Source organism: Capsella rubella, unplaced genomic scaffold, assembly GCF_000375325.1.
Source record: "Capsella rubella cultivar Monte Gargano unplaced genomic scaffold, Caprub1_0 scaffold_1, whole genome shotgun sequence".
In the NCBI taxonomy this organism is placed as follows: Eukaryota; Viridiplantae; Streptophyta; class Magnoliopsida; order Brassicales; family Brassicaceae; genus Capsella; species Capsella rubella.
Window position 1 is genome coordinate 9244768 of NW_006238923.1, and position 21679 is coordinate 9266446.

Genomic DNA, 21679 nt, shown 5'->3' on the forward strand with positions numbered 1-21679 from the left:
ATTTGTTAATATCCTAGAAAATACCTAATAAAGTTATATGAAATTTGCAGACTCGATGATGTGTAACACCTTTTCCGTCCGATTCCATACAAAACAAATCCATCAATTATTATTATTTTGGTTTAAATAGATAATTTATTTCTCTTTGCTCAAATCTTAATTGATACATACACAAAATAAGTCGAGACCAAGTCATTAGGATAAGTGACATTTATAATCTAACTAGAAAAGGTCAAGTGTACTCAAAATTCAAACATACAACAGGAAGAATATATATGACTCTTTAAGGAAATGGTAGGTTGGGGTTACGGACATCTTTTTTTTTTTTTTTTTCTTTTTAAAGGACTATGCAATCAATTTGGTAGACAGTCTTTTTGGTGTCAAATTTAATGATCTAGTTTCATGGTAGATTTTCGACATTAATCACGTTATTATATCTTTCTGCTAATTTAGCTCATCGTTATTCAACTAGGTCGACCGTTCAAATCAAATTTCAATATTGTATACTTTTGAGGGTTTCCTATTCCTCAATTCAAATTCGATGCTAGTTCTGAATTCTGATCCATCATCATAGATGCAAAACAACAATATGTTACTACTTTTCCCATGGCCTCTTTGGTTAGTGCAAGTTAATTTTATAGTATTTCTTGCTTTTTGGTCATAGAGGCAAAAAAGCTTGAATACGTTAATTCCAAAGCTCAATTCTTGGGAATAGAGAACATAGTTAATGAGTGGTTGGTATGACCGTATGAGTCAATCCAAGTAAGAAAAAAGGCTATTAAAGAGGGGACGAAATGTTTGGTTTCGTTAGATATCTACTTGGATCATACTATCCCACTAGAGAGCTTGTTTATATAAGTAGCCATTCAGAACTTAAAAGTAGTTTCTGACACAAAACTTGTAAGTCATGGAACAGATGTTTCACTTTTCTGAAAAAAACTTTGAGAAACAAACAAACCCAACTGTTATAACGTACTGCTCCATTTCGGAGTCCTAATAGAACATTTCTAGGACTAAGAAACTGAAGAACTAAGATGGAAAAAGCTCGCAGATAATCGAGACATTATTCATTTTATATATACAAGACGACACCTATCATTCTCTGCTTACGCGGGTCGACAAAGAATGGGAAGAATAGAGAAGAGAGAGAGGAGAGACTGAGTAATCTATGTGTTTCTTTTGTGTGTAGTAGGTAGTTTCATGTGAGAGACCTAAGTGTCACCTGTCTTGCTACAAGATGGAGGCTAGGAGCCACAGATGCAATAAGAGACTGTACACCATAACGCCAAGCCTTGCTTGAGGACGGCTCATTAATACTCTTCCACCTGAGACCCTGCATTACAGAAATCAAACCCGGCGCTCAAATAAGATAAAACAATTCTGGGAGCATTTTCAGATCATTTTGATATTGGTCAGTGTTTTACCATATTCCATCCACCCGATCTGCTATCATCTTCCCTTGCGTTGGAATAAGCCCAGACATGTTGAGAGATTTGAAAACATGGCCTGCAAGGAATATATGTGTTCAATATGAGTCAACTGAGAGGCTCATGTCATACTTTAAGCAATTGATAGATATGTAGACGCCTGTGTCCTGACCTTTATCTTCATCTGTTTCGTTGTGGTTCATCAGAGGCTCGGAGTCTGAATCTATGTTGATAGAAAGATGATCTGTCGACCCCTTCCTCACTGTTCTCACTTGCGCTGCTGTAGGCACAGGTGATATTGATTTTTTTCCCAAGGCTCCCTGAGCACAAAATGGGTTCAGTCAAAGCTTGGAGATCAAAGCATCGCAAGAGATCAATGCTAAAATCATTACTTTTAATATACCACTAAACAAAATAACAACTACATTTTACAGTTTAAGATCACAAATTCACTGCGGATAGACTGAACAAGATAAGGGGTCAAGGAATAAGCTGAAATAGCACAAGATGAAATATTACCTTGTCCTCAATCTCGGATATCTCTGAGGTAGAAGGTGCTTCGAAGATGCTTCTTTCATGAACAATATCAGGCTGAATCACTTTGCTTTGAAGTTTTTCTTCAAATTCTTTGACTTTTAATGATAACTTATCGACAAGTTTTTCACTACTGGCCAACTTTAACCCAAGTTCTTGGGCCCTTGATTTTGAACTCTCTGATTCTAGGAGAAGGGAAGTTATCTTTCTCTCTAGTGCTTGTACGAGTGTCCATGACTCAGAGAAGTTTGGGTCTCCCAAAGGATCATTGCCCGCCAATATACCCAGCAGTTTTTCCAAACCAGATATTAGCTTGGACAGTTCAGTCTTTGCCTTCACTAACTCTAGCTCAGTCGTACTCTCTGCTTCAGCCGCCTCCTTCAGACCTTGAATTTCAAGATCCTTTTCTGCCAAGCTGGAATTGAGCTCTTTTTGTTCATATGATAAGACTTTTATCTGATGCTGCATCTCAGTAACACTATCAACAATCGAGAACAACTTCTTTACATCATATGGACTCCGTGGACCTAACTCATTGACTGGATCTACTGAAGGCACCTCAATACCATTTATTTTTTCAAAAAGGGCACGCATATCAGATGCTGGAACTAAATTTTCCTTTGCTTCTGCAACTCGAAGCAACAGCAGATGACATTTCAGTAAAGTGGTACGCATGCTAAAAAGATTTAAAGAAATGAGAGACAACAGAAGAAAATATTACCTTGCTCTTGACCCAATAGTTTATCTTGTAATGTAGACAGTTCCACTTCTTTTTCATGCCATATCTCTTCCTTTGCTCTGAGATTTTCCAACTGAAGTTTAAGATCTTGGCAAATCTCTTCCATAGATTCCACCTTGGCCTCAGAACTTGAAATCTTCGTTTGGTTTAGATCTCTTTCTGACACAACCTTTTCTAAAGCGACAGATGCTTCTTTTAGTTTGTTTTCCATATCTCGGATTACAACGGTAGCTGAGTTATTTGTTTTCTCAAAGAGTTTAAGAGTAGTACATGCCTTCCCTGCGGCAGAAGATAATTCTTTTGCTCTCTGGGCGCATTCATTTACATGAAGATCCTGTATGTCTTCAGTTGATTCTATCTCACCACCGTTCTCATTTTCTTGGAACTGAACCAAATCCAAGAGGTCATTTTTCACTTCCAACTGCAGTTCTCTGGCAGCCGCACTACATGCAGACATCAAAGATGACAAATCTTTTTGTAATGCAGATATAGTGGCCTCCTGTTCGTGGACAATATCTTCTGCACTCTTCACCTGTTCTTTCAGGGACTCATTATGACCCAATGCATTTATCACATCAGCCCTAGCTGCTGTTATGTTTTGCATCAATACCGTAATGAGCGTATCAATGGAAGTTGAGAAACCCTCAAAGTTAGTCTCGAGGATTTTGTTTCTAAGCCTAACCCCCTCTGCCATCTTCCTAAGAGATGAAGAAATTTCATCTTCAGCCGCTGCATTCCCTTGACTATTCTCAACCTCTATGTTCACTGTATCATCAAGGCCATTCAATAACGATTGTGCCACAGTTGAATCGTCCTGAAAATATAAACAGCGTTATCAAGAGAGCAGCCTAATAAAAAATTCAGTCTGGCCCACCTATATTGTGAAAAATGCGCACATGCACGACAGTTAATTACTATTGATAAATCTTTCACAGAATAATAATATATCATGATCTTCTCCATTAATCAACTTCTACCCAGAACAGATTCTAACTAACGCGTGCATCATTGGTGGCAAATAACAAATTGGAGATCCATCCGTGGGTAAGACATTTTTGGAACCATCAAAAAGTAAAAACAAGAATGATTAAGGGCAACTGTAAATTTTGATACCAAGAAAGTTAAAACACAGAAGAAATCTTAATCTGGTAAGGTTAGAGACTACTATTACCTCAGCGATGTCCATTTCCCCTTCCAATAAACCCTTCTCACCAAATTTTCTTACGATATCTCTAGCAATGACATCCACGTCTCTAAGGCTCTTGAATTTCCTTTCAAGGAAGTCATTCACCTTGGAAACTAGACCTCCATCCTTCAGTAGCATCTGGAGATTATCAAGATGAGAAATAATCTCTAAAGATTTGATCTGTGAGTTTCCACTTGATCCAGCTAACTCTTCCATGCACACATTAAGTTTACTACTAAGAGTTGATATCTCGACTTCAGCTTTCACCATTTCTCCTTGTAAAGCAGAAAGACTATTCTCTGCCTTCATCAGTGCCTCTTCAAGGGATCCTATTGTCAAGGAAGCGTCAGCCATCTTGCTACGCTCAAACTCTGCCTCATTTTTAAGCTTTTCTAACTCATTCTTCAAATTTGTAGTCAGAACTTTGTCATCTTCGATTTGTTTGGACAGCGAATCCATGTTGCTTTCTGTCTGAGCAAGTGTTTCTTCAAGTGAATTTATGGTGCTATGTGCTTCCGTTAATTTGTTATTCTGAACTGAAATTTCATTTTGCGCCATCTCTAGCTCCATCTCTGCAGTGGCAGTTCTGCTTTGAGCCTCTTCCTTTTCACTAATAATATCAGATATATTTCGTTCAGCCTGCATGAGTGCAGCTTCAAGTGTATTTTTGGTTGCAAAAGCTTCATCCAGTTCGCTAGCTACAGAGGACGCATGTGCAACAGTTTTTTGCAGCTCAAGTTCTATAATTTCCTTGGCAGCTTGGACTTCTCTATTCTCCTCAGCAAGCTGATTGACGTTACCCTCTGCAGTAGACAAAGCATCCTCAACCAACTTCAGAGCTGTTTGGGTTTCTGCTAATTTACTGGCTAACGCATCAACTTCTGCTTTTACCTTTTCTAGCTCTTCTTGCTCCTCTACTCTGGCCAGCTGCAGTTCTTTGAAGTACCCAGCAAGTTGGCCAATCTTTTCTGACGGATCCTCAGATGCTAAATCAACAGGGAGAGCTATAATATCAACTGATTTCATCACTTTCTGCAACAACGCATCATTTAAAGATAAGGATTGCTTGAGTTGATCCCTTTCGTCTTTAATAGCAATAAGCTCAGTCTCTAGCTCTTTTGTGCGCTCTAGGTCTCTCGATAACATATCTATCTGATTCTTGTAGCCATCAACTGTACCACCTTGCTGCTGCAACTCGAGCATCAGCTTCTCGATTTCAGATTTTTTCTCATCCAACTGAGTTTTAAACTTTTCCCTATCTTGGACTAGTCCCTTGCCTTTCTTGATAGCCATAGAAAGTTTGTCTCTGAGTAAAGCAGATTTTTCCTCTGATCGCTCAAGATCTTTCTCCAAAGCAATTTTTTCTTCTTTCACAAAAGCAAGTTCTTGAGATGCCGTTTTTAGCTCATTTGACAGATTGCTTACCTGCAAACTAACCAGCACATCCTCTCCTAGAATTTCCTTACAAAGCGACAACTCTTGATCTCTCACATAAAGGAGACTTTGAAAGCTTTCAAATTCTTCGTTGCCATAAGAACTGTCACTAGAATCCCTGATTTTCCTTTCTATCTTGTCGAAGGATCTATCAACAAGTAAATTGATAGATGAAGAAGTATGATCTTCGGCACCTTCTGTCATCAAGCCAGAGATTTCCACGAGTCTCCTCACAATTTCATCTCTCTCAAAAGAACCTCGCTCTGCACTTTCCTCATTTTTTTTCAAATTGAAAGTTAAATCATCCAGTTCTTTTCTAATGTTATTTTTCTCCTCCATTTCTGCTGAAAGAGACATGCTTACATTTTCCATCTGGTTTTGCAAGGCACTAACTTCATCTTTCCCCTGGAGAAAAGAATCTCTAAGCCAGGCTAGGCGACTTTCTAAGCTGGATTGGGAAATCTCCTCTGGTAAGTCAATGGAGAAGATGATATCTTCCAGTTCTTTTTTAATGTTATTTTTCTCCTCCATTTCTGCTGAAAGAGACATGCTTACAATTTCCATCTGGTTTTGCAAGGTGCTAACTTCATCTTTCCCCTGGAGAAAAGAATCTCTAAGCCAGGCTAGGCGACTTTCTAAGCTGGATTGGGAAATCTCCTCTGGTAAGTCAATGGAGAAGATGAAATCTTTTAGTCTGTTGCATTCCTGGGAAACATTTGTGAGCTCTTTCCTCTCTTCTGCAAGTGACCTAACTTTTTCAATGATATCAAAAGACTGACCTTCTTCTGGTGTATCTATGTTTGACAGGATAGTTTCAATATTCTCAATGATAGAGTTCCTCACCGATATCATTTCCTGATATGATGCAACCATAGCATCGGATTTTGCTAACTCGCCTTTGTCGAGTTCAGATTGATCCAATGCTGTTGACATCTCTTGTAGTTTAATCAAACACTCTTCAAGTTCTTTTGCTTTCTCGGCCAGAGACTGTTCCAACTCTTTCTTTGTAAGCTCATATGTTTCTAGGGATACGGACTTATCATTCAATTCAGCATAACATTTCTCAAGTTCATCAGTCTTTTCGGCTAACGATTGTTCCAGCTGGCCCTTCACAGATTCAGAAATTTCAAGGGCAGTCTCCTTCTCTTGTAATTCAATCAACCTATTTGCAAGCTCTGTGGTTTTTTCAGACAATTGATGCTTCAGACCATCCCGGTTCTGAACTAACGCCTTCCCCTTTGTTACAGCCATGCTGAGCTTTTCTTTTGTGTTAGCACACTTTGTCTTTTCTTGCTCAAGCTCTGCCTTCATTTTATCAAAGTCTGCTCTCATTGACTCAATCATTTCTTTATCTGTGTTCACTTGTTCAACAAACTTCCTATTTTCCTCTTCTAGATGAGTAAGTCTTTCAAACAGGGCTGCTTCCTTCTGTTTGAGCTCAAATAACTCAGAACAAGCAGCACCGAGAGCTGAACCAAAATCCTCTTGGAAAGTAAGATCCAACGCATCACTAGACAAACACTTCCTTAACTGATCAGCACCGTAGTAAAATTCAGTATACTTTGCACCTAAAAAGGAAACTCGGTTCTCCAGATGAGCAAGCTTTTCAGAGATAGAAGAACCGTACTGCAGCTCCTCCTGCCCAAATACATGACTCAGAGCAACCATGATCCTATCTGTTGCAGCCTCCAGCTGCTCCTCGTTCTGTGCCTGAAGACCCAGCTCAGAAACCGAATGTGAGGAAGAAAGCTCTGAAATCTTGGTGGTGAGATCAGTAATCTCAGCGTCCTTGCCGCTGATAACCTCGTGAAGCCCCCTGAGTGCATCCTCATGCTGAATACGTTCTTCCTCGGCAGTTTTTAGAAACTTTGAGAAGCGGCTGACAATATCCACATTACTAGTGTTCCCATCTTCACTTTTCGAATCATTCTCACCAGTCAAAAGCTTAAACTGCTCCTGAAGCCCTGCAAGTTCCTTCTCCCAGTCACCATCCTTTTCATTCTGTATGTAGAAAGAAAACAAACAATAAAAATGAACAAAAGAAAGAGAATTAAAACTCAAAACTAAGAAGAAGTATCATAAAAAATCACAAACATTGAATTGATTTCGACGCTCTCCATTATCATCATCGTCATCTGTCGTGGGAGCTTCCTTGCTGCTAGGTGTATCAAAATTCAACTCTTCAGGGGCATCAACAAACATATCTTCCTTACTATCAACGAAAGCTGTTCCCTGTAAACACTACCCCAATTTCAGCACAGGAAACAAAACCAATGATTCAGAGAAGTATGAGCAATGGTATATGATAAGAAAAACTCACCTGGTCAGGATCAGCCTCTTCTTTCCCATTAGACTCGTCCTCATTCTCAACCCCATCAGCTACAGAATCAACCGAATCCTGGGGAATATCATCATTCTCGTGCATTATCTAAAATACGATCCCAAAACAGATCTACCACGAATTCGGAGAACGGAGAAGGATTAAAGGATAGAGATTAGCAATATATTATTCGTAATCAAACTCGGGAGAGAGAGAGAGAACAAAGAGACTCGAACGAAGTGTGTGAAACGGCTCTTGAGTCAGAGAGATCCGTGACTAATAAATTCGCGAGGGAGGACAAGGAGAAGAAGGAGGCTACAGGTAAGAAGCGTTGCAGCTGCACGACCGACGCGGTGCGTTTTGTTCTTCTCCCAAACTCATTTTTTCTTTTATTTTTGTGTATGATTGTGTCGTGCCATTGAAGTGGGTGATGTGTTTCATCCAATGAGAAACGTTTCCTTCTGTCCACGTGACTTTTATTTGGTTATGTAATTTAAGGATCACTCTACATTTTCTTTTAGTCAAATTGTGTATATATTGAATTGAATGTAAGACAAAATTAGAATATAATCACAGATTCTCTAATCAAATCTTCCAAACTATACTAAAATTTGATATACAAACAGTACGTTTTTAAAGAAAGTATTGATCTCATTTTTTCCATAGTAACAAGTAAAATCAAAACTAAATTAGTACACACAATGAAATGGTGATTGGGATTCTCAATTTCCTATGACTTGCTTTAGTTCAGCACATGTAACACTTGGAATTACAAGGTGTCGCTTTTGCATCATTTGTACATTATGATCTCTTACAACTGTTGATCCATAAGTTCTGCATGCACATCTATCACGTTTTGGCCTCTCGTATATCTCTTTCTTATTACAACCTTAACTTAAGCTTCCAAACTAAAACCATATCCAGATCGGTTAAGTTAATCCCTTAACATCCTCATACGATCATACCATTAGCTACTAGTTAGCAACATAAACAAAGCGGTTACCATATAATTCTAAGCAAATGGAGAAGCGTCTCTTAGAACATGGTATCCGAAACAAACCATACTCTAATTTACAACATAGACACTAATCTTCCAGCTCGATCTCCATGTACCTTCCAGAAAACCTTTGTAGCATCATCAACAATTCCAGCATCAATAGCAATAGCTCCGAAGATTGCCCTGAAGCCAGCACAAAGAATGGCCGAGTTCGATGCATCTGTCTTAGGGGAAACCCTGATTATCTTCCCCAAACCCAACCGGCCTCCGTCAAGAGCACATGAGGAATCCACATTTGAAACCTCTGCTATCAAACGGCCCAGCGCTTTCGAGGAGATATCGATATCTTTAGTGAGATTCTGAAGAGAGACAGAGGTTTCAATGATATGGGTTCCCAAGATACTCAAAGCTTTGTTGTTCTCTTGAGAGAAAGAAGCATGAGTCATAGCACGGCGAAGAAGGTTGATGTTGTTAAACTTGTAGCTACACCAAAAAAGAAGAAAGGAGAAAACTTTAAAACTATAGATAGATTCATGTGCCTATGAAGTTTAACCAAATCAGCTAATTCAACTATGATCACTACATCAAAAGAGTATACAATCTTATACAAATGACCTTAATTTCCTTAATTATGATCCTCCATTTCACATTTAGGAACATATCAGGAACAATATACAGAGAAAAGGTGGTTTTAGTTACTGTACCCAATTTGAGTTTGCAGCGTTGCAAGATCCGTCGAGAATGATTCGATCCTCAGATTGGTTTCAGTTGAAGCACGAACCTGATAGAGTAAGAAGAAACGGTTGGTTTCTCCGATTTGGACACCCAAAAAAAGAATACATAGGGTTTTAGACAAGTACAGAGATGGAGAGATACCTGAGACAAGGAGGAGAAGATCCCGATAACGACGAGGAGAAGAAGTAGAGTGAAACGATGAGTCACCATGGTTTGATCAACCTTTGTGTTCTTCACTTGATTTCACCACCTATGCTCTCTGATTTCTTCGCTAGTGACAAGTGAAACAGTTCTACACAATTGCCCTTACCGTAATATGACGCTCGATTCAGTTTGGTTTGGTTCCGTTAATTGGATTTGGTTTGCTTCGGTTTATCCGGATTGAACTAGGATTTGACTGTTGTAATAGAACATAGCATACAGTTGCTGAACAACTGACATGTTTCAGTCGTTCTTTGTATTATAACGAAGTTTTAAATCTCATCTTGAAACATGTTTATGTTGGCAAGAATATATCAGACATGGAAAGGGTAATGAATATATATATATATATAGCCGAGAGATCATCTTTCTCTTTTTATCTTTCATAACAGAAGGGTACAGATTAAGGGAATGACAATCTTTCTTATACCATAAATCTAAAATGAAGGAATATGCACCTTGGACCACCAGATTCTTATGTACACTTAATTTAAGTTCTGGGGATCTCTCTCCCTCTGTACACCCGTGTTTTATGTTTCGGGGTGAAATCATATCAAGTACTCGTTGTAGACTAAGAAGGCGGCTTCCGGATAATCCTTTGGGAGGCTGTTAATGTGGAGGTAAAACCGAAGCAGATCCTCTTTCGTGACCGTCTCTGGATCCACAACATCTTCATCGCATGTCAGCACCCACAGGTCCTCTGAGTTCACTCTCTTGATGCTACCCCGGCAAAAGGGGCATGACTCCGACTTCGTGTTCCAGTTACGGTAACATTTTATGCACATGGCATGACAACAGTTGGGCAACACCATTTTGGTGCAAGGCTCTAAGCATATCCCGCATTCGTCTTCTCTTTCCAAGTCAATGCTATTCATGAATCTGCTACCTTCAATGTCATACTGCTTTTTGGTTATGGCTTTTGGATTCAGATACCACATGCTTTCTTCGGGTAAGTCAGCAAAGTTGATATGAAGTCGCTCAAGTGACGGTAATATAACACCTGCATTTATCCAAAGCCCTGTTATAAGTTTAAGCCACTAACCAAAAAGAATCGCATCAGAAGGCCTTCTTATTCTTACCGTAAAATTCTCTAATTGTAGCTTTCCTTCCGTACCTGGATAGATTCCACCGCCCATCAGGCCGTACCTGTACAAGACAAAGAAGACTCCTATAAAACAAACAAGCCAAGAAGAAAGGGGAAAAACTATCAGGGAATCTACCAATCCACACACACGCGCGCTCAAGTCGTGTAAACAGAGAATATGGTAACAACCTTGTATATGAGTATGTGGAAGAAATCAAAATATCTTGGAAGCAGACATGAGAAATCCATCCATTGTAGCAGGAATATGAAGAATGGAGCCAAATTGCTACACACCAATTTCATCTGTAGACGCACACCGCTCTTTCCCATTGGAATCTCAGCCGCCCTGAATCAATTTTGAGATAAATCAGTTCACTTTATTAATCCTTCTAATCTACATAGAGTCATAGACCCATTTATTCAAGACCACACTACACAGATACCAATTCTGAGATTAATCAGTTACTATTCTTCTAATCACAAACCCATTTCTTCTGCCAACATATGCATCAAGACCACGCCACAGAGATACCAATTTTAAGACTAATCATCAGTTCCTATCCTTCTAATCACATAACCCATTACTTCTGCCAACATATGCATCAAGACCACACCACACAGATACCAATTTTGAGACTAATCAGTTCCTATCCTTCTAATCACATACCCATTTCTTCAGACAACATATGCATCAAGACCACATAACACAAATACCAATTCTGAGATTAATCATTCTAATTCACATAACCCATTTCTTCAGACTACGTATACTTCGAGATCACGCCACACAGATACCAAAATTTGGCAAAATTTTCGACCATTTCTGCAAAGTTTCGATTTTTATGTAATAATCTAACTTCGTGAACTAAAGACTGAGAATTTACTTTTGGGGGGAAGTGGGTTACGGCTAATTCAGTTCCATAATCCATCAAATCATCAAAACCAATAATTTTAAAATCCTAAACCCAGAAAAATCAGATAACCCCAGTAAAATAAGAAATGAAAAGAAAACCGAGATAAGACTCACAGTCCATTGGCGTGCTCTATATCAGCCTCGAGAATCTTCAAAGAGTCTCTGTAAGAAGACTTGCTCAACTGATAATACATCTCCCTATCTCGATAAAGAAGAGATTTTTACACAGATGAACAAGGTCAAGAGAAAACGAAGAGAAAGAGAAGAGAATCCAAAGTTTGGGTCTTGAAACAGGACAAACCCTTGTTAATAAGAAGAAGAGAGCGATCAATCAAAAACAAACAACGAAACAGACACACAGAGACGTCTGCTTTTCTCCACGTCTATCTATCTCTCTTCGGTTTTGCTTTTATAAATTTCAGAAAAGAAAAACGAAAAAAAAAAGTGACTTTTCGGTCATAGAGATATTTTGATGCCTCAAGAAACGAGAGAGAGAGAGGAAGAGAGACTTCGTTAAACCCAAAGGAAAATGAAAGAAAAAAAAATAACAATACACACAACAACAGAGAATCTTATCTCTCTCTCTCTCCTTTTAGTTTTGTTTCTTCCACAACTTTTTTTAATTTTGGTGTTCTGTTTCAAAGATGGTAATAATGACGAGAAATTGAAATGTCTAATGGATGATGATGATGATGTATTGATGATGATGAGTGTATGTTATAAAAAGAGATGATGAATGGGGGGAGAAATAGGATTTTGTCCTTATCTATAAAACATTAATATATGCCTTCTTCTTCTGTTGGCAGGTCTCCGTTACCAAATTGATTCTTTTTTAAATCCAAAATATATCTGTGACCTGTCACAGCCAGCATCATTTCCAATTTTATTATGTTCATCATGATAAACAATTAGGGAAGATTCTTTTTCTTCTTTTCATTATCGATTCTATATACTAGTATACTACACTACTATATTTGTTTCATCTCCTTTTTAGAATTTATCTATCATCTTTAGACTAATATTTTTCTTTTTGGTTTCAAAATATGTCACTTTTGGGTTCAAGTACAAACTTTATTCATCATTATCAAAATTAATATAAAGTATACACTTTTTAAAAAAGTATTGATGTTTCATATATATAAAAAAATCTGGGTAGAGTTAGAACATAATTTATTATACGTTACGAATAAACGGCGATGGAAACTAAAACACAGTCGTTTTATTCATGTTAATATTAAATCATATCGATGTATTTTTTTGAAAATGTATATTTAAAAATCATAAATAAAAAGAAAAACGTTAACTATCGCTAATATTGTTTAATCAGATTTTTTTTTGATAAAATTGTTAATCGCAAGTTGAAAGTCCGATGGAAAATAAAACTCAGTCATTTCGTTAAAACGATTTTGACTTTCTTAATGTACACTAAAAAAATGTTAACTATTGCTACAATTATCATATTGTTTTGTTAATCACAAGGTTGCTCTAAGATTATTTGAGTTTGATTTCAATTTTTTATGGTAAAGATGGTTTCTATTTGAAGGTTCTAAAATTTAATATTGGATAAGTCCCAAATGTTAACATTTCATATACTGTATGCAGAGAATATAAAATCTGTCGACAAAAAAAAAAAAAAAAAAATGCAGAGAATATAAAATCATATTGTCCATGGACAAATTTTTCACGAGTCACCAAAAGTCAACAACGTAACAAAGCATTTAAGAAGATTAATCGAATACTTTTAGTTTTAGCAATTGTATATTTTTTTTAAAACATATTTTAAAAGAAGATTGTACGTTTTCAATTGAGTATAGTGGAAGTGGATAATCCCATTAAATAATAATCAAATTTCAGATGTAAAACTTGTGAACGTGACGTTGATCGTGTTGAGAGCATGAGTGAGATACGTAGCTCAACAAGACCCTACGTTTTCGTTAAACTATACTTTTGATTTGAATCATTTCATTTAATTACTCTTCTCGCGTGGACAACAAGCTTACAAAAATAATCTCCTTCCACCAAGAATCTTTCTCTGCATATATCCTTCAAAAAAATTTCAGAAGATAAAACTAATGTTAGTTTAAAATTCATTGGCAACTAATTAGCTAGGAGATGAATTCAACACCCCATTGTTGTCACCAGACATAATTTATGTATGAAGTTAAACGCAACCAAATAACGTTTACTTGTTATAAGTATATTACTGCTACAACGATTTTTTTACTAATAAAAAGTCTTCATTCTTTGTTTAATACTATTTACACTATGAAAAGTATATTATTTACACTATGAAATTTGTGTAACCGTTGTTATATATGTAAACAATGTTTTTTAGGGTCTTAAGTATTTGTCATATAATTTATACAATATTATGGACAATAAAAGGTTTGTTGTAACCATTTTACATAAAAAGAAACCACAATCGGATAAAAGACTAGAATTGTAGAATCAAGTCGAAAGAAGAAAAAAAAAAACTGATTGTTGTTATGAATATATAATAATGTCACTAATAAATAAGATAATTGTTTCTACAGAATACTAGTATTATTGTTGTGGTTAGTTGTTATTGGTGGTAATGATCATATTAATTCAAAGTAGATGAACAGCCCACATTTATTATAAGTTAAAGAATTGGAATATTTGGAACAAATTCATACCCTTATTTTTTAAACTCAAAAAATACTTAGCAATTAACGATTTTAAGTTCTACCTAATAGTTTCCATTGACTTGAAAAGAGGAATCTGTCTGTCGACCAAAAACATACAAAATAATAATGTTATAATTCGCAAATACATAAATATATACAAACTCGTATAGTTATTAAAACTAGCAAAGTTAGATAAATTTAGCTAAAAACGAATAGTCAAACGTTTACGGTAAGGAGATGTTTTGAGAACCATCGACCACCAACCCCAACTAATTTAATTATTAATGATGTTGGGATTTCATTGGTAGCTCTGCTCCTCATCTCCTCTAACTTTGACGTTTTAATTAGAGTTTAATGAAACTTTGAATATCAAAAGTAAGACTTTATAAATTGTTTGGTAGCCATTATGGTCATAATCAACTACAAAATGTTCAAATTCATTTTGTTTATCAAATAATATCTTTTTCTTATGAACAAAATTAAAAAGGACCAGATAAGTTGTTCATTCTCTTGTGCTTATTGCTTCTTTTTTTATATACTCTTTGCCATGAAAAAGGCCTCTAGATGTATGTTTGTTTGGGTTGAATCTAGTCTGGTGTGGGGGTGATTCATATATAATTCGGTTGTTTATGTTTTTTTGGTATGTTTAGATTGATCATCACCTCGAACATGATTAACTCTAATGAACTTGTGAAAGCATTAGTCTACAATTAGAGTTAATTTGTGACTTTCTTGACTCATTTCCTCCATAGACGATCACCTAAGCCTTTAAATGTCTTCTAATGACCTTTTCTTTTTAATTCATCCTATTACAACTAACACGACGATTCTTGTTCCTTCTTGGTGTTTGTTTGATGACATGCACATAATTAATGGTTGCTTGAGAACGATCTATAGTAAGAGAAACTAAACTTCTCTTCTTATTTAAGAAGCAACACAATTTACAATCAAACTCATATAAATAAATATGAAGTTCTTTATCTTATCTAGATCAAAACAGGGGGATTCAGGGAAGCTGATTCAAGAAGCTCTTGATCACATTCGAACAGTGACATGTGTTCTTCAGTAAGAGTGATCCAAGCTTCAATTCCTTCTCCATCTTTGGTATCAATCAACAACATCAAGTTCTTGAAATTGGAAGTGCCTCTTCCGGTCACCCAAACCGGCCCTCCCCATCCGAAATCGGCCTCGTACATGCCGAGCTTACACCAGCTATTACTCATCCACAAGTCCATCTCAGTTCCTCTTCCATGTACTTTCCCAATCTCTTCCAAAAGCTCGAAAATTTTCGACGAGGATTTCGACATCTCCTTGCAATTCAAGCCGAAGATTTCCTTTGCTTGTCGTAGCTCATCAACCACATCTTGAATTCTTTCTATCTTAGCTTCTTCGTTCTTGAGAATCATGAGGGAAAGCATATTCCCAATTGTGTTCTCACTCAAATAATTTACCTTTCCTCGTAGGTTCACTAGAGTCTGTAGCACTGAGGTTCTTGGTGTTGGAGACCTTGATCTTGAAGCCTTAGTAGCACATCTCCAGAAAAGAGCTGTGACTGCTTCAACACGTGTTGGATTCTTGACAAGGTTGCTTGAAGATTTGGCTCTGAGTTTCTTGATGTTTGAAGCATTGAACACAAACCTCTTAGTTACACAATTCATTTCTTCAACCTCGACTTTGCGGTCCATCGGTTTTGATGGAAGTTCATCAAGAGGTAGAGGAAAGAACTCTGAAGCGTTGAAACTAGGAATCAATGTAATCCCCAAACCTCTTGATGACTCAGCCCATCCTCTGATGAACATCGCTAAAGAGGTTGCATCAGTGATCTTATGAGAAGTGCAGATTGTGATAACTAATCCTCCACATCTGAAGAAATTGGCTTGGATTAGTAGCACAGGCCATGTAACAGCTTCTCTTGACATAGCTTCAACAGGAATGAGTGGTTCCAATGATTCAGGAACAGGGCACTTGAGAAACTCTGAGAGAAGATGGTCCACTCGAGCTTCTATAAACACAGCTCCTTCATCATTACATTCAACGAAACTTCCCATGATTCTTCCGGCAAGAGGGTAGAAGATTGGTAAGGTTTCAGACAGAGATTGCTTGAGCTTCAAGGATGCCGAAAAACCTAGAAGGTTCAGAGGATGAGCTGCGTAAAAGAGAAGTGCTCCTGTGTACATGGGTGAGCTGAGGATATCAAGAAGAGAAAGATTGAGAATTCTCTTATCATCTGGAGTTGGAGAAGATGGTTTGATTATTTCTCTTGCTATGATCTCAACTCTCTTCTCCATTGCTGCGTACGAAATATTTTATCAACTTTCCGGTAAAATCTCTTAAAATGACTTCACTGAAGATTCTTGATGTGGGAATAGCTACAGATTCCTGCATCACAAAAGACAAGTCTTCTTATTTATCATTAACTCACTGTCATCAATCATCATCAATATTATTATCATCATTAGATAACATTTTCATATTTAAGGTTCTTAAGGGGGACCAACAGTTCAAGATTCTTACTCTTCAGGAGACGACAATGTTCTTGAAACTCTTGTCTCGACACAGATCGAAACAGAGTCGTCTAGTTAATGAATTCATTGATTTTTAAAAAGCATGTTTTATGAACAAACCTTTATCAAAATGTTGGTGATGATAGCTAATTTCCATTGGCGGCTTTGCGTTCTGTTTTCGTGCTTATATTATCCAAGCATTGGTTTGCGTTTGCACGTTAAAGTATTTGATATAAAAAAGCTATAATTTCTAATATTAAAATCATACTAATACTTATTTTTGTTTGCTTCTCATTTTATTATTCATGCAACGTAAGCATCTCGCGCGTTTGATAAAAGTACCAAAGCGACGGCTCAACACAATCATCCGCAAATTAGTTTCTCTAATTACATTTTAAATATTTTTAACAATTAGACTCAGAAGAATGGGTACAAGAGAAGAGAGAAGCAGAAGTACTTGATGGATTAATCATAATTAAGGAACAAATGAATCAACAAATACAAACCTTTTTGTACGTAATAACTAAAACCCTATATAGATTACTTATCAGATTTCTTGCGAAGTTTCATCCATTTGAAGCCAAGTATGGCCTTGCCGATACCGCTTTTGCTTCCATCTTCCTTCTTCTTTTTCTTCTTATCATCTTCGTTATTTGAATTTGGAGGAGGGTCAGAGTTGTAATCCCATTGATCAGCCCATGATAGTCCCGAATCCATCTTTTTTTTTTGTCTCTAGCTCTCACAAAGATTTTTTGTTGAATGTAAAGGTTTAGAAAGAAATTTGAGGAGAAAAGAAAAATCTTGTTTTACTTATTTTAGACGACAGTATTGGTTTGACACAATGTCTATAAGTTTCTTGGTTGCTTATTTTTGGGGTTTCTCTGTTTTTAGTTGTCCCTTTGGTTGAACAAAGAGTTAATCAATTATTCACCTTCAACTGTATAACCTTCGACAAGAAAGGAAATTACACGTACCCATTCAAATAAAACTTACAATGAGAGAACTTGACTATTTATGTAGTCAAAATATATATATTCTTCTAATCAAAAACATCATTTCACAACTGTAAACTTCAAACGTATATATGATATCAATCTCTCTTTTCACTCTGATAATTTTGTCTTTTAAATTTTATTTTAATTCAGGATACTTAATGGGTTTCTGACTGCCTCTTAATTCTTAGATTACTGAAAAAGAAGTTTATCCAACAAAAAAATGATGAATAGATAATTTATGTCCTCTGAATCTCTGATATAAGAAAATTATAAAGAATTTGTTTTTTTTTTTCACAAATATCACGAGGTGGAAGTGACTTGAAAGCATGACTTGAAAGCATAATAAATAGATACGTATTTCATTGTAGTTTTAAGCCCATGTGACTCTTCTTCGTACTCACAATTTTCATGGGATCTCAGATCTCTATAGCTTAAAGGCTGAGTTAATCGACAATGTAAATATCCTAATTAATTGCGTATAAGATAAAAGATACACATGAGTACATGACATAAGTAGATAATGCATGCATGTAGATTCGTTAATATATGAGTTTATCCTGCTCATAAGATATATGATCTTTGAGATTATTACGGATAACATAACATAAAAATTTTGATTCTCTCGATCAAACCGACATCATCAATATTATCCAGATGCAAACTCTTATGTAATTTTATTGTAGATTCAGTCAACAAAAGAATACGTGCCTTTTTAATCTGATCTTGATTCTTGATATATATGTAAACATATCAAAATTACAGTTGTTTTTTTTTTTTAAGAAGGGCTTCAAAATTACATTTGTTAAATTTTTTTTTTTTTTTTGTCGGTCAACTCAAATAATTATTAAATAGTAAAAAATAAATATTTTATATATTAACTAGCGAATTACTCGTTAGATCAGGTGACCATGACAAAAAAAATAAAGTTAAAATCATGCAGATCCGAAAGAAAACTAACGAAATTACAGAAAAAGCCGTGTCAAAGGTAGACAATCAAGAAGAAGGAGTGGGGGTAAATTAGTCATTAGATAAGAATGAAACAGCTTCGAGCTGATGTTTTGCCTTGTGCTACGGGGTTTAAAGAAAGACCGAACACACAAAAGACGGAACTAAACTGAACAAACAAACTAACAAACATTCCTGTAATTTTGGAATATTTTAGAATCTCATATTCCTATTTATTACACCCCAAAAATACTAATAAATCGTTGCATAATCAGAATCAGATAATATCATAATCACGAATCTTGATCCTCTCTCTAAAATATTTCTATCTAACCCTCTCATTCATCTTCTTTCTGATCCCCTTAAAATCTTCTTCATTGTCTTTCTTCTCTCTCTCTCTCTCTCTCTCTCTCTCTCTCTCTCTCTCTCTCACGAAAACCAAACAAACAGTAGTATCTCTGGAGAATCAAGAAAAAGATGGGTATTAATGAGATGTCGGCGAGTGAGATAGCCGCGGCGAAGCAGAAGAGCGTCGACGATTGGTTACCCATCACATCCTCCAGAAACGCCAAGTGGTGGTACTCTGCTTTTCACAATGTTACAGCCATGGTTGGTGCTGGTGTTCTCAGCTTGCCCTACGCCATGTCTAATCTCGGATGGTACCGTTTTATTCTTATATATTCTCCTTCTATATTTGTTTCAAGTCCTTGAGTTGTGATAAATAATATATATATTACAGGGGACCTGGAGTGACGTTGATGGTTCTGTCATGGCTGATAACTTTGTACACACTGTGGCAAATGGTGGAGATGCATGAGATTGTTCCGGGGAAGAGGCTTGATAGATATCACGAGCTTGGCCAACACGCTTTTGGTGAAAAGCTTGGCCTTTGGATCATTGTGCCTCAACAGCTTATCGTAGAGGTCGGTGTAGACATCGTTTATATGGTCACCGGAGGAGCCTCGCTCAAGAAAGTTCATAATCTACTCTGCTCTGATTGCAAAGATATCAGAACTACTTATTGGATCATGATCTTTGCTTCCATCCATTTCGTTATCTCTCACCTTCCCAATTTCAACTCCATCTCCATCATCTCACTCGCCGCTGCTGTTATGTCCTTAACGTAAATCTCTTCAACACACACATATATCGACCTAAAGTGGTTCAATGCTATTTTTGTGGCTTCTTCTATTGAAAAATGGTTTCTAATATCATTTTGTGATGCATTTACAGTTACTCAACTATAGCTTGGGCTGCATCGGTGCACAAAGGGGTTCATCCAGATGTTGACTACTCACCTAGAGCCTCGACCGATGCTGGAAGAGTATTCAACTTCTTGAATGCGTTGGGAGATGTGGCTTTTGCCTATGCAGGTCACAACGTTGTGTTGGAGATTCAGGCCACGATCCCTTCGACCCCCGAGATGCCATCCAAGGTCCCAATGTGGAGAGGAGTTATTGTAGCCTACATTGTAGTCGCCATCTGCTACTTCCCCGTAGCATTCCTCGGCTATTATATCTTTGGAAACAGCGTTGATGACAACGTTCTCATCACTTTGCAGAAGCCTATATGGCTCATCGCTATGGCTAACATGTTCGTGGTTGTCCATGTCATTGGAAGCTATCAGGTCTTCTTCCACATTCTAGTACTTTATGTTATTGATCGAATCAAGAATGATCTCATGAAATATATTGACACTCACTATGTGCATTCAGATATTTGCAATGCCCGTGTTTGACATGCTCGAAACCTTCTTGGTTAAAAAGATGGATTTCGATCCTTCCTTCAAGCTCCGCTTCATCACCCGAAGCCTTTACGTCGGTAAGAATCCACTTCTCATTTTTATACTGTGAACTTCATTTTCCTGTTTTACCATTTCATATGATTTTCCTCACATTAATTGGTCTATTATATATATATACAGCTTTCACGATGATCGTTGCGATTTGTGTCCCCTTTTTTGGTGGACTACTCGGCTTTTTTGGAGGATTCGCCTTTGCCCCAACAACCTACTACGTACGCCTAACTACTCATTCATTCATTCTTTTGCCCAAAAATTAGAGTTGTGACTTTATTTTAATATGTAATTGCAGCTTCCATGCATTATTTGGCTAACTCTCAAGAAGCCAAAGAAGTTTAGTCTATCTTGGACAATTAACTGGGTACATTCTTTACTAATCAATGATATTCATATGAAGCTCATGTTTACTTGTATACTAATGGATTTTTGTTTTGTTGTTGTGTGACAAATGAATAATGCAGTTCTGCATCGTAGTAGGAGTTCTTTTGACGATCCTAGCCCCAATTGGTGGACTTAGAACCATCATAGTCAACGCCAAGACCTACAAGTTCTTCTCTTAGATCGATCACTCTTTGTAGCACACAAACAAAGAAATAAAATCACGGGCCTGTCTAATTTTATGCGACTGTCCGTGGAAGTAATGTTAAGTTTTCCTCATTGTAGTTAAAGACGCATAAGTTTTGTTATGCTTGGTTTCGTTTGATATTAAACTATGTTATATAAATCTCCATATGTTTTTTTGGTTCATCTAAAAAGTTGTGATTTCGTAATTTCGTAATTTACGCAAGAACGTACACGAGAATTTGATGACACGTCTAGTCTAGATCCAATGTTCCCATGGCCAATACGTCAAGCAACATCTTTTTGGTATATGGATACAAAGTTATATTGGATGGTTAGGATCTGTGTTTAATTAATTTTAAATCACGGTTTTTTTTTTAGTATTCACCTATCAACACTTGACTCTTTATACTTTCTAATGCATATATGAGAATACTTTACTAGCTACACGTATAGAAATATTCGTTTCTTTCCAGCCAAGCATATTCATGGTTCACGAGAATTATACATTTTGGCTTTTCAAAAAAATATCAAAAGGATCCTTTTGAAAACTCAGAGCGATATTACGTGGTAAGATTAAGACCACACTTTTGCCGTGAATTGTTGGTTTTGTTCATAATCAACGAGTTAGCTACTTAGTAGTGATGTTTTGCTT

General features: G+C 36.7%; 6 protein-coding genes across 9 annotated transcripts; 1 reads left to right on the plus strand and 5 right to left on the minus strand.

The window, feature by feature from the left end:
* Positions 1-898: 898 nt before the first annotated feature.
* On the minus strand, positions 899-7999 carry LOC17900465 (COP1-interactive protein 1). Of its 3 annotated transcripts, none has more exons than XM_023777470.1 (9): positions 7641-7999; positions 7415-7552; positions 5975-7321; positions 3872-5782; positions 2683-3514; positions 1947-2587; positions 1600-1747; positions 1425-1506; positions 899-1333 (listed from the first exon to the last, which is right to left on the minus strand). In XM_023777470.1, the coding sequence occupies exons 1-9, from the start codon at positions 7743-7745 to the stop codon at positions 1231-1233; spliced, it is 5307 nt and encodes a 1768-aa protein (XP_023633238.1). In that variant the 5' UTR covers positions 7746-7999; the 3' UTR covers positions 899-1230. The 3 variants fall into 3 exon arrangements, with proteins under 3 accessions (XP_023633238.1, XP_023633239.1, XP_023633237.1); XM_023777471.1 differs by having other exon boundaries at positions 3872-5641; positions 5834-7321; XM_023777469.1 differs by having other exon boundaries at positions 3872-7321.
* Positions 8000-8535: 536 nt separating this feature from the next.
* On the minus strand, positions 8536-9660 carry LOC17897108 (protein NUCLEAR FUSION DEFECTIVE 2). Its single transcript, XM_006305619.2, has 3 exons — positions 9514-9660; positions 9342-9418; positions 8536-9120 (listed from the first exon to the last, which is right to left on the minus strand). Exons 1-3 carry the CDS (start codon positions 9580-9582, stop codon positions 8712-8714), a joined length of 555 nt encoding a protein of 184 aa, XP_006305681.1. The 5' UTR covers positions 9583-9660; the 3' UTR covers positions 8536-8711.
* Positions 9661-9903: 243 nt separating this feature from the next.
* On the minus strand, positions 9904-12129 carry LOC17898898. Of its 2 annotated transcripts, XM_023789945.1 has the most exons (5): positions 11872-12129; positions 11685-11768; positions 10847-11003; positions 10653-10719; positions 9904-10573 (listed from the first exon to the last, which is right to left on the minus strand). In XM_023789945.1, the coding sequence occupies exons 2-5, from the start codon at positions 11762-11764 to the stop codon at positions 10122-10124; spliced, it is 756 nt and encodes a 251-aa protein (XP_023645713.1). In that variant the 5' UTR covers positions 11765-11768; positions 11872-12129; the 3' UTR covers positions 9904-10121. The 2 variants fall into 2 exon arrangements, with proteins under 2 accessions (XP_023645713.1, XP_006305552.1); XM_006305490.2 differs by having other exon boundaries at positions 11685-12129.
* A 2581-nt stretch (positions 12130-14710) lies between these two features.
* LOC17897298 (BAHD acyltransferase At5g47980) lies at positions 14711-16934 on the minus strand. Its single transcript, XM_006307503.2, has one exon. The coding sequence runs from the start codon at positions 16504-16506 to the stop codon at positions 15205-15207; it is 1302 nt and encodes a 433-aa protein (XP_006307565.1). The 5' UTR covers positions 16507-16934; the 3' UTR covers positions 14711-15204.
* Positions 16935-17154: 220 nt separating this feature from the next.
* On the minus strand, positions 17155-17463 carry LOC111828715. Its single transcript, XM_023777294.1, has one exon. The coding sequence runs from the start codon at positions 17437-17439 to the stop codon at positions 17263-17265; it is 177 nt and encodes a 58-aa protein (XP_023633062.1). The 5' UTR covers positions 17440-17463; the 3' UTR covers positions 17155-17262.
* A 1637-nt stretch (positions 17464-19100) lies between these two features.
* LOC17899526 (lysine histidine transporter 2) lies at positions 19101-21178 on the plus strand. The gene is made up of 7 exons (XM_006307469.2): positions 19101-19321; positions 19402-19785; positions 19896-20289; positions 20378-20483; positions 20587-20678; positions 20756-20824; positions 20925-21178. Exons 1-7 carry the CDS (start codon positions 19140-19142, stop codon positions 21021-21023), a joined length of 1326 nt encoding a protein of 441 aa, XP_006307531.1. The 5' UTR covers positions 19101-19139; the 3' UTR covers positions 21024-21178.
* Positions 21179-21679: the final 501 nt, after the last annotated feature.

Bases quoted from the DNA above. Each gene is read 5' to 3' on its own strand.
- LOC17899526 (XM_006307469.2), top strand. From the start codon at position 19,140: ATGGGTATTAATGAGATGTCGGCGAGTGAGATAGCCGCGGCGAAGCAG. The intron at 20,484-20,586 runs GTAAGAATCCAC...ATATATATACAG, and splicing joins CACCCGAAGCCTTTACGTCG to CTTTCACGATGATCGTTGCG. The intron at 20,825-20,924 runs GTACATTCTTTA...TGAATAATGCAG, and splicing joins TATCTTGGACAATTAACTGG to TTCTGCATCGTAGTAGGAGT.
- LOC17900465 (XM_023777469.1), bottom strand. From the start codon at position 7,745: ATGCACGAGAATGATGATATTCCCCAGGATTCGGTTGATTCTGTAGCT. The intron at 7,553-7,640 runs GTGAGTTTTTCT...TAGTGTTTACAG, and splicing joins AAGAGGCTGATCCTGACCAG to GGAACAGCTTTCGTTGATAG. The intron at 7,322-7,414 runs GTTTGTGATTTT...TTCTACATACAG, and splicing joins AGCGTCGAAATCAATTCAAT to AATGAAAAGGATGGTGACTG.
- LOC17897298 (XM_006307503.2), bottom strand. From the start codon at position 16,506: ATGGAGAAGAGAGTTGAGATCATAGCAAGAGAAATAATCAAACCATCT.
- LOC111828715 (XM_023777294.1), bottom strand. From the start codon at position 17,439: ATGGATTCGGGACTATCATGGGCTGATCAATGGGATTACAACTCTGAC.
- LOC17898898 (XM_023789945.1), bottom strand. From the start codon at position 11,764: ATGTATTATCAGTTGAGCAAGTCTTCTTACAGAGACTCTTTGAAGATT. The intron at 11,004-11,684 runs GTGAGTCTTATC...AAATTGATTCAG, and splicing joins ATAGAGCACGCCAATGGACT to GGCGGCTGAGATTCCAATGG. The intron at 10,720-10,846 runs GTTGTTACCATA...TGTCTTGTACAG, and splicing joins TCCACATACTCATATACAAG to GTACGGCCTGATGGGCGGTG.
- LOC17897108 (XM_006305619.2), bottom strand. From the start codon at position 9,582: ATGGTGACTCATCGTTTCACTCTACTTCTTCTCCTCGTCGTTATCGGG. The intron at 9,419-9,513 runs GTATCTCTCCAT...TTACTCTATCAG, and splicing joins TCTTCTCCTCCTTGTCTCAG to GTTCGTGCTTCAACTGAAAC. The intron at 9,121-9,341 runs GTACAGTAACTA...TTTTTGGTGTAG, and splicing joins ACGCTGCAAACTCAAATTGG to CTACAAGTTTAACAACATCA.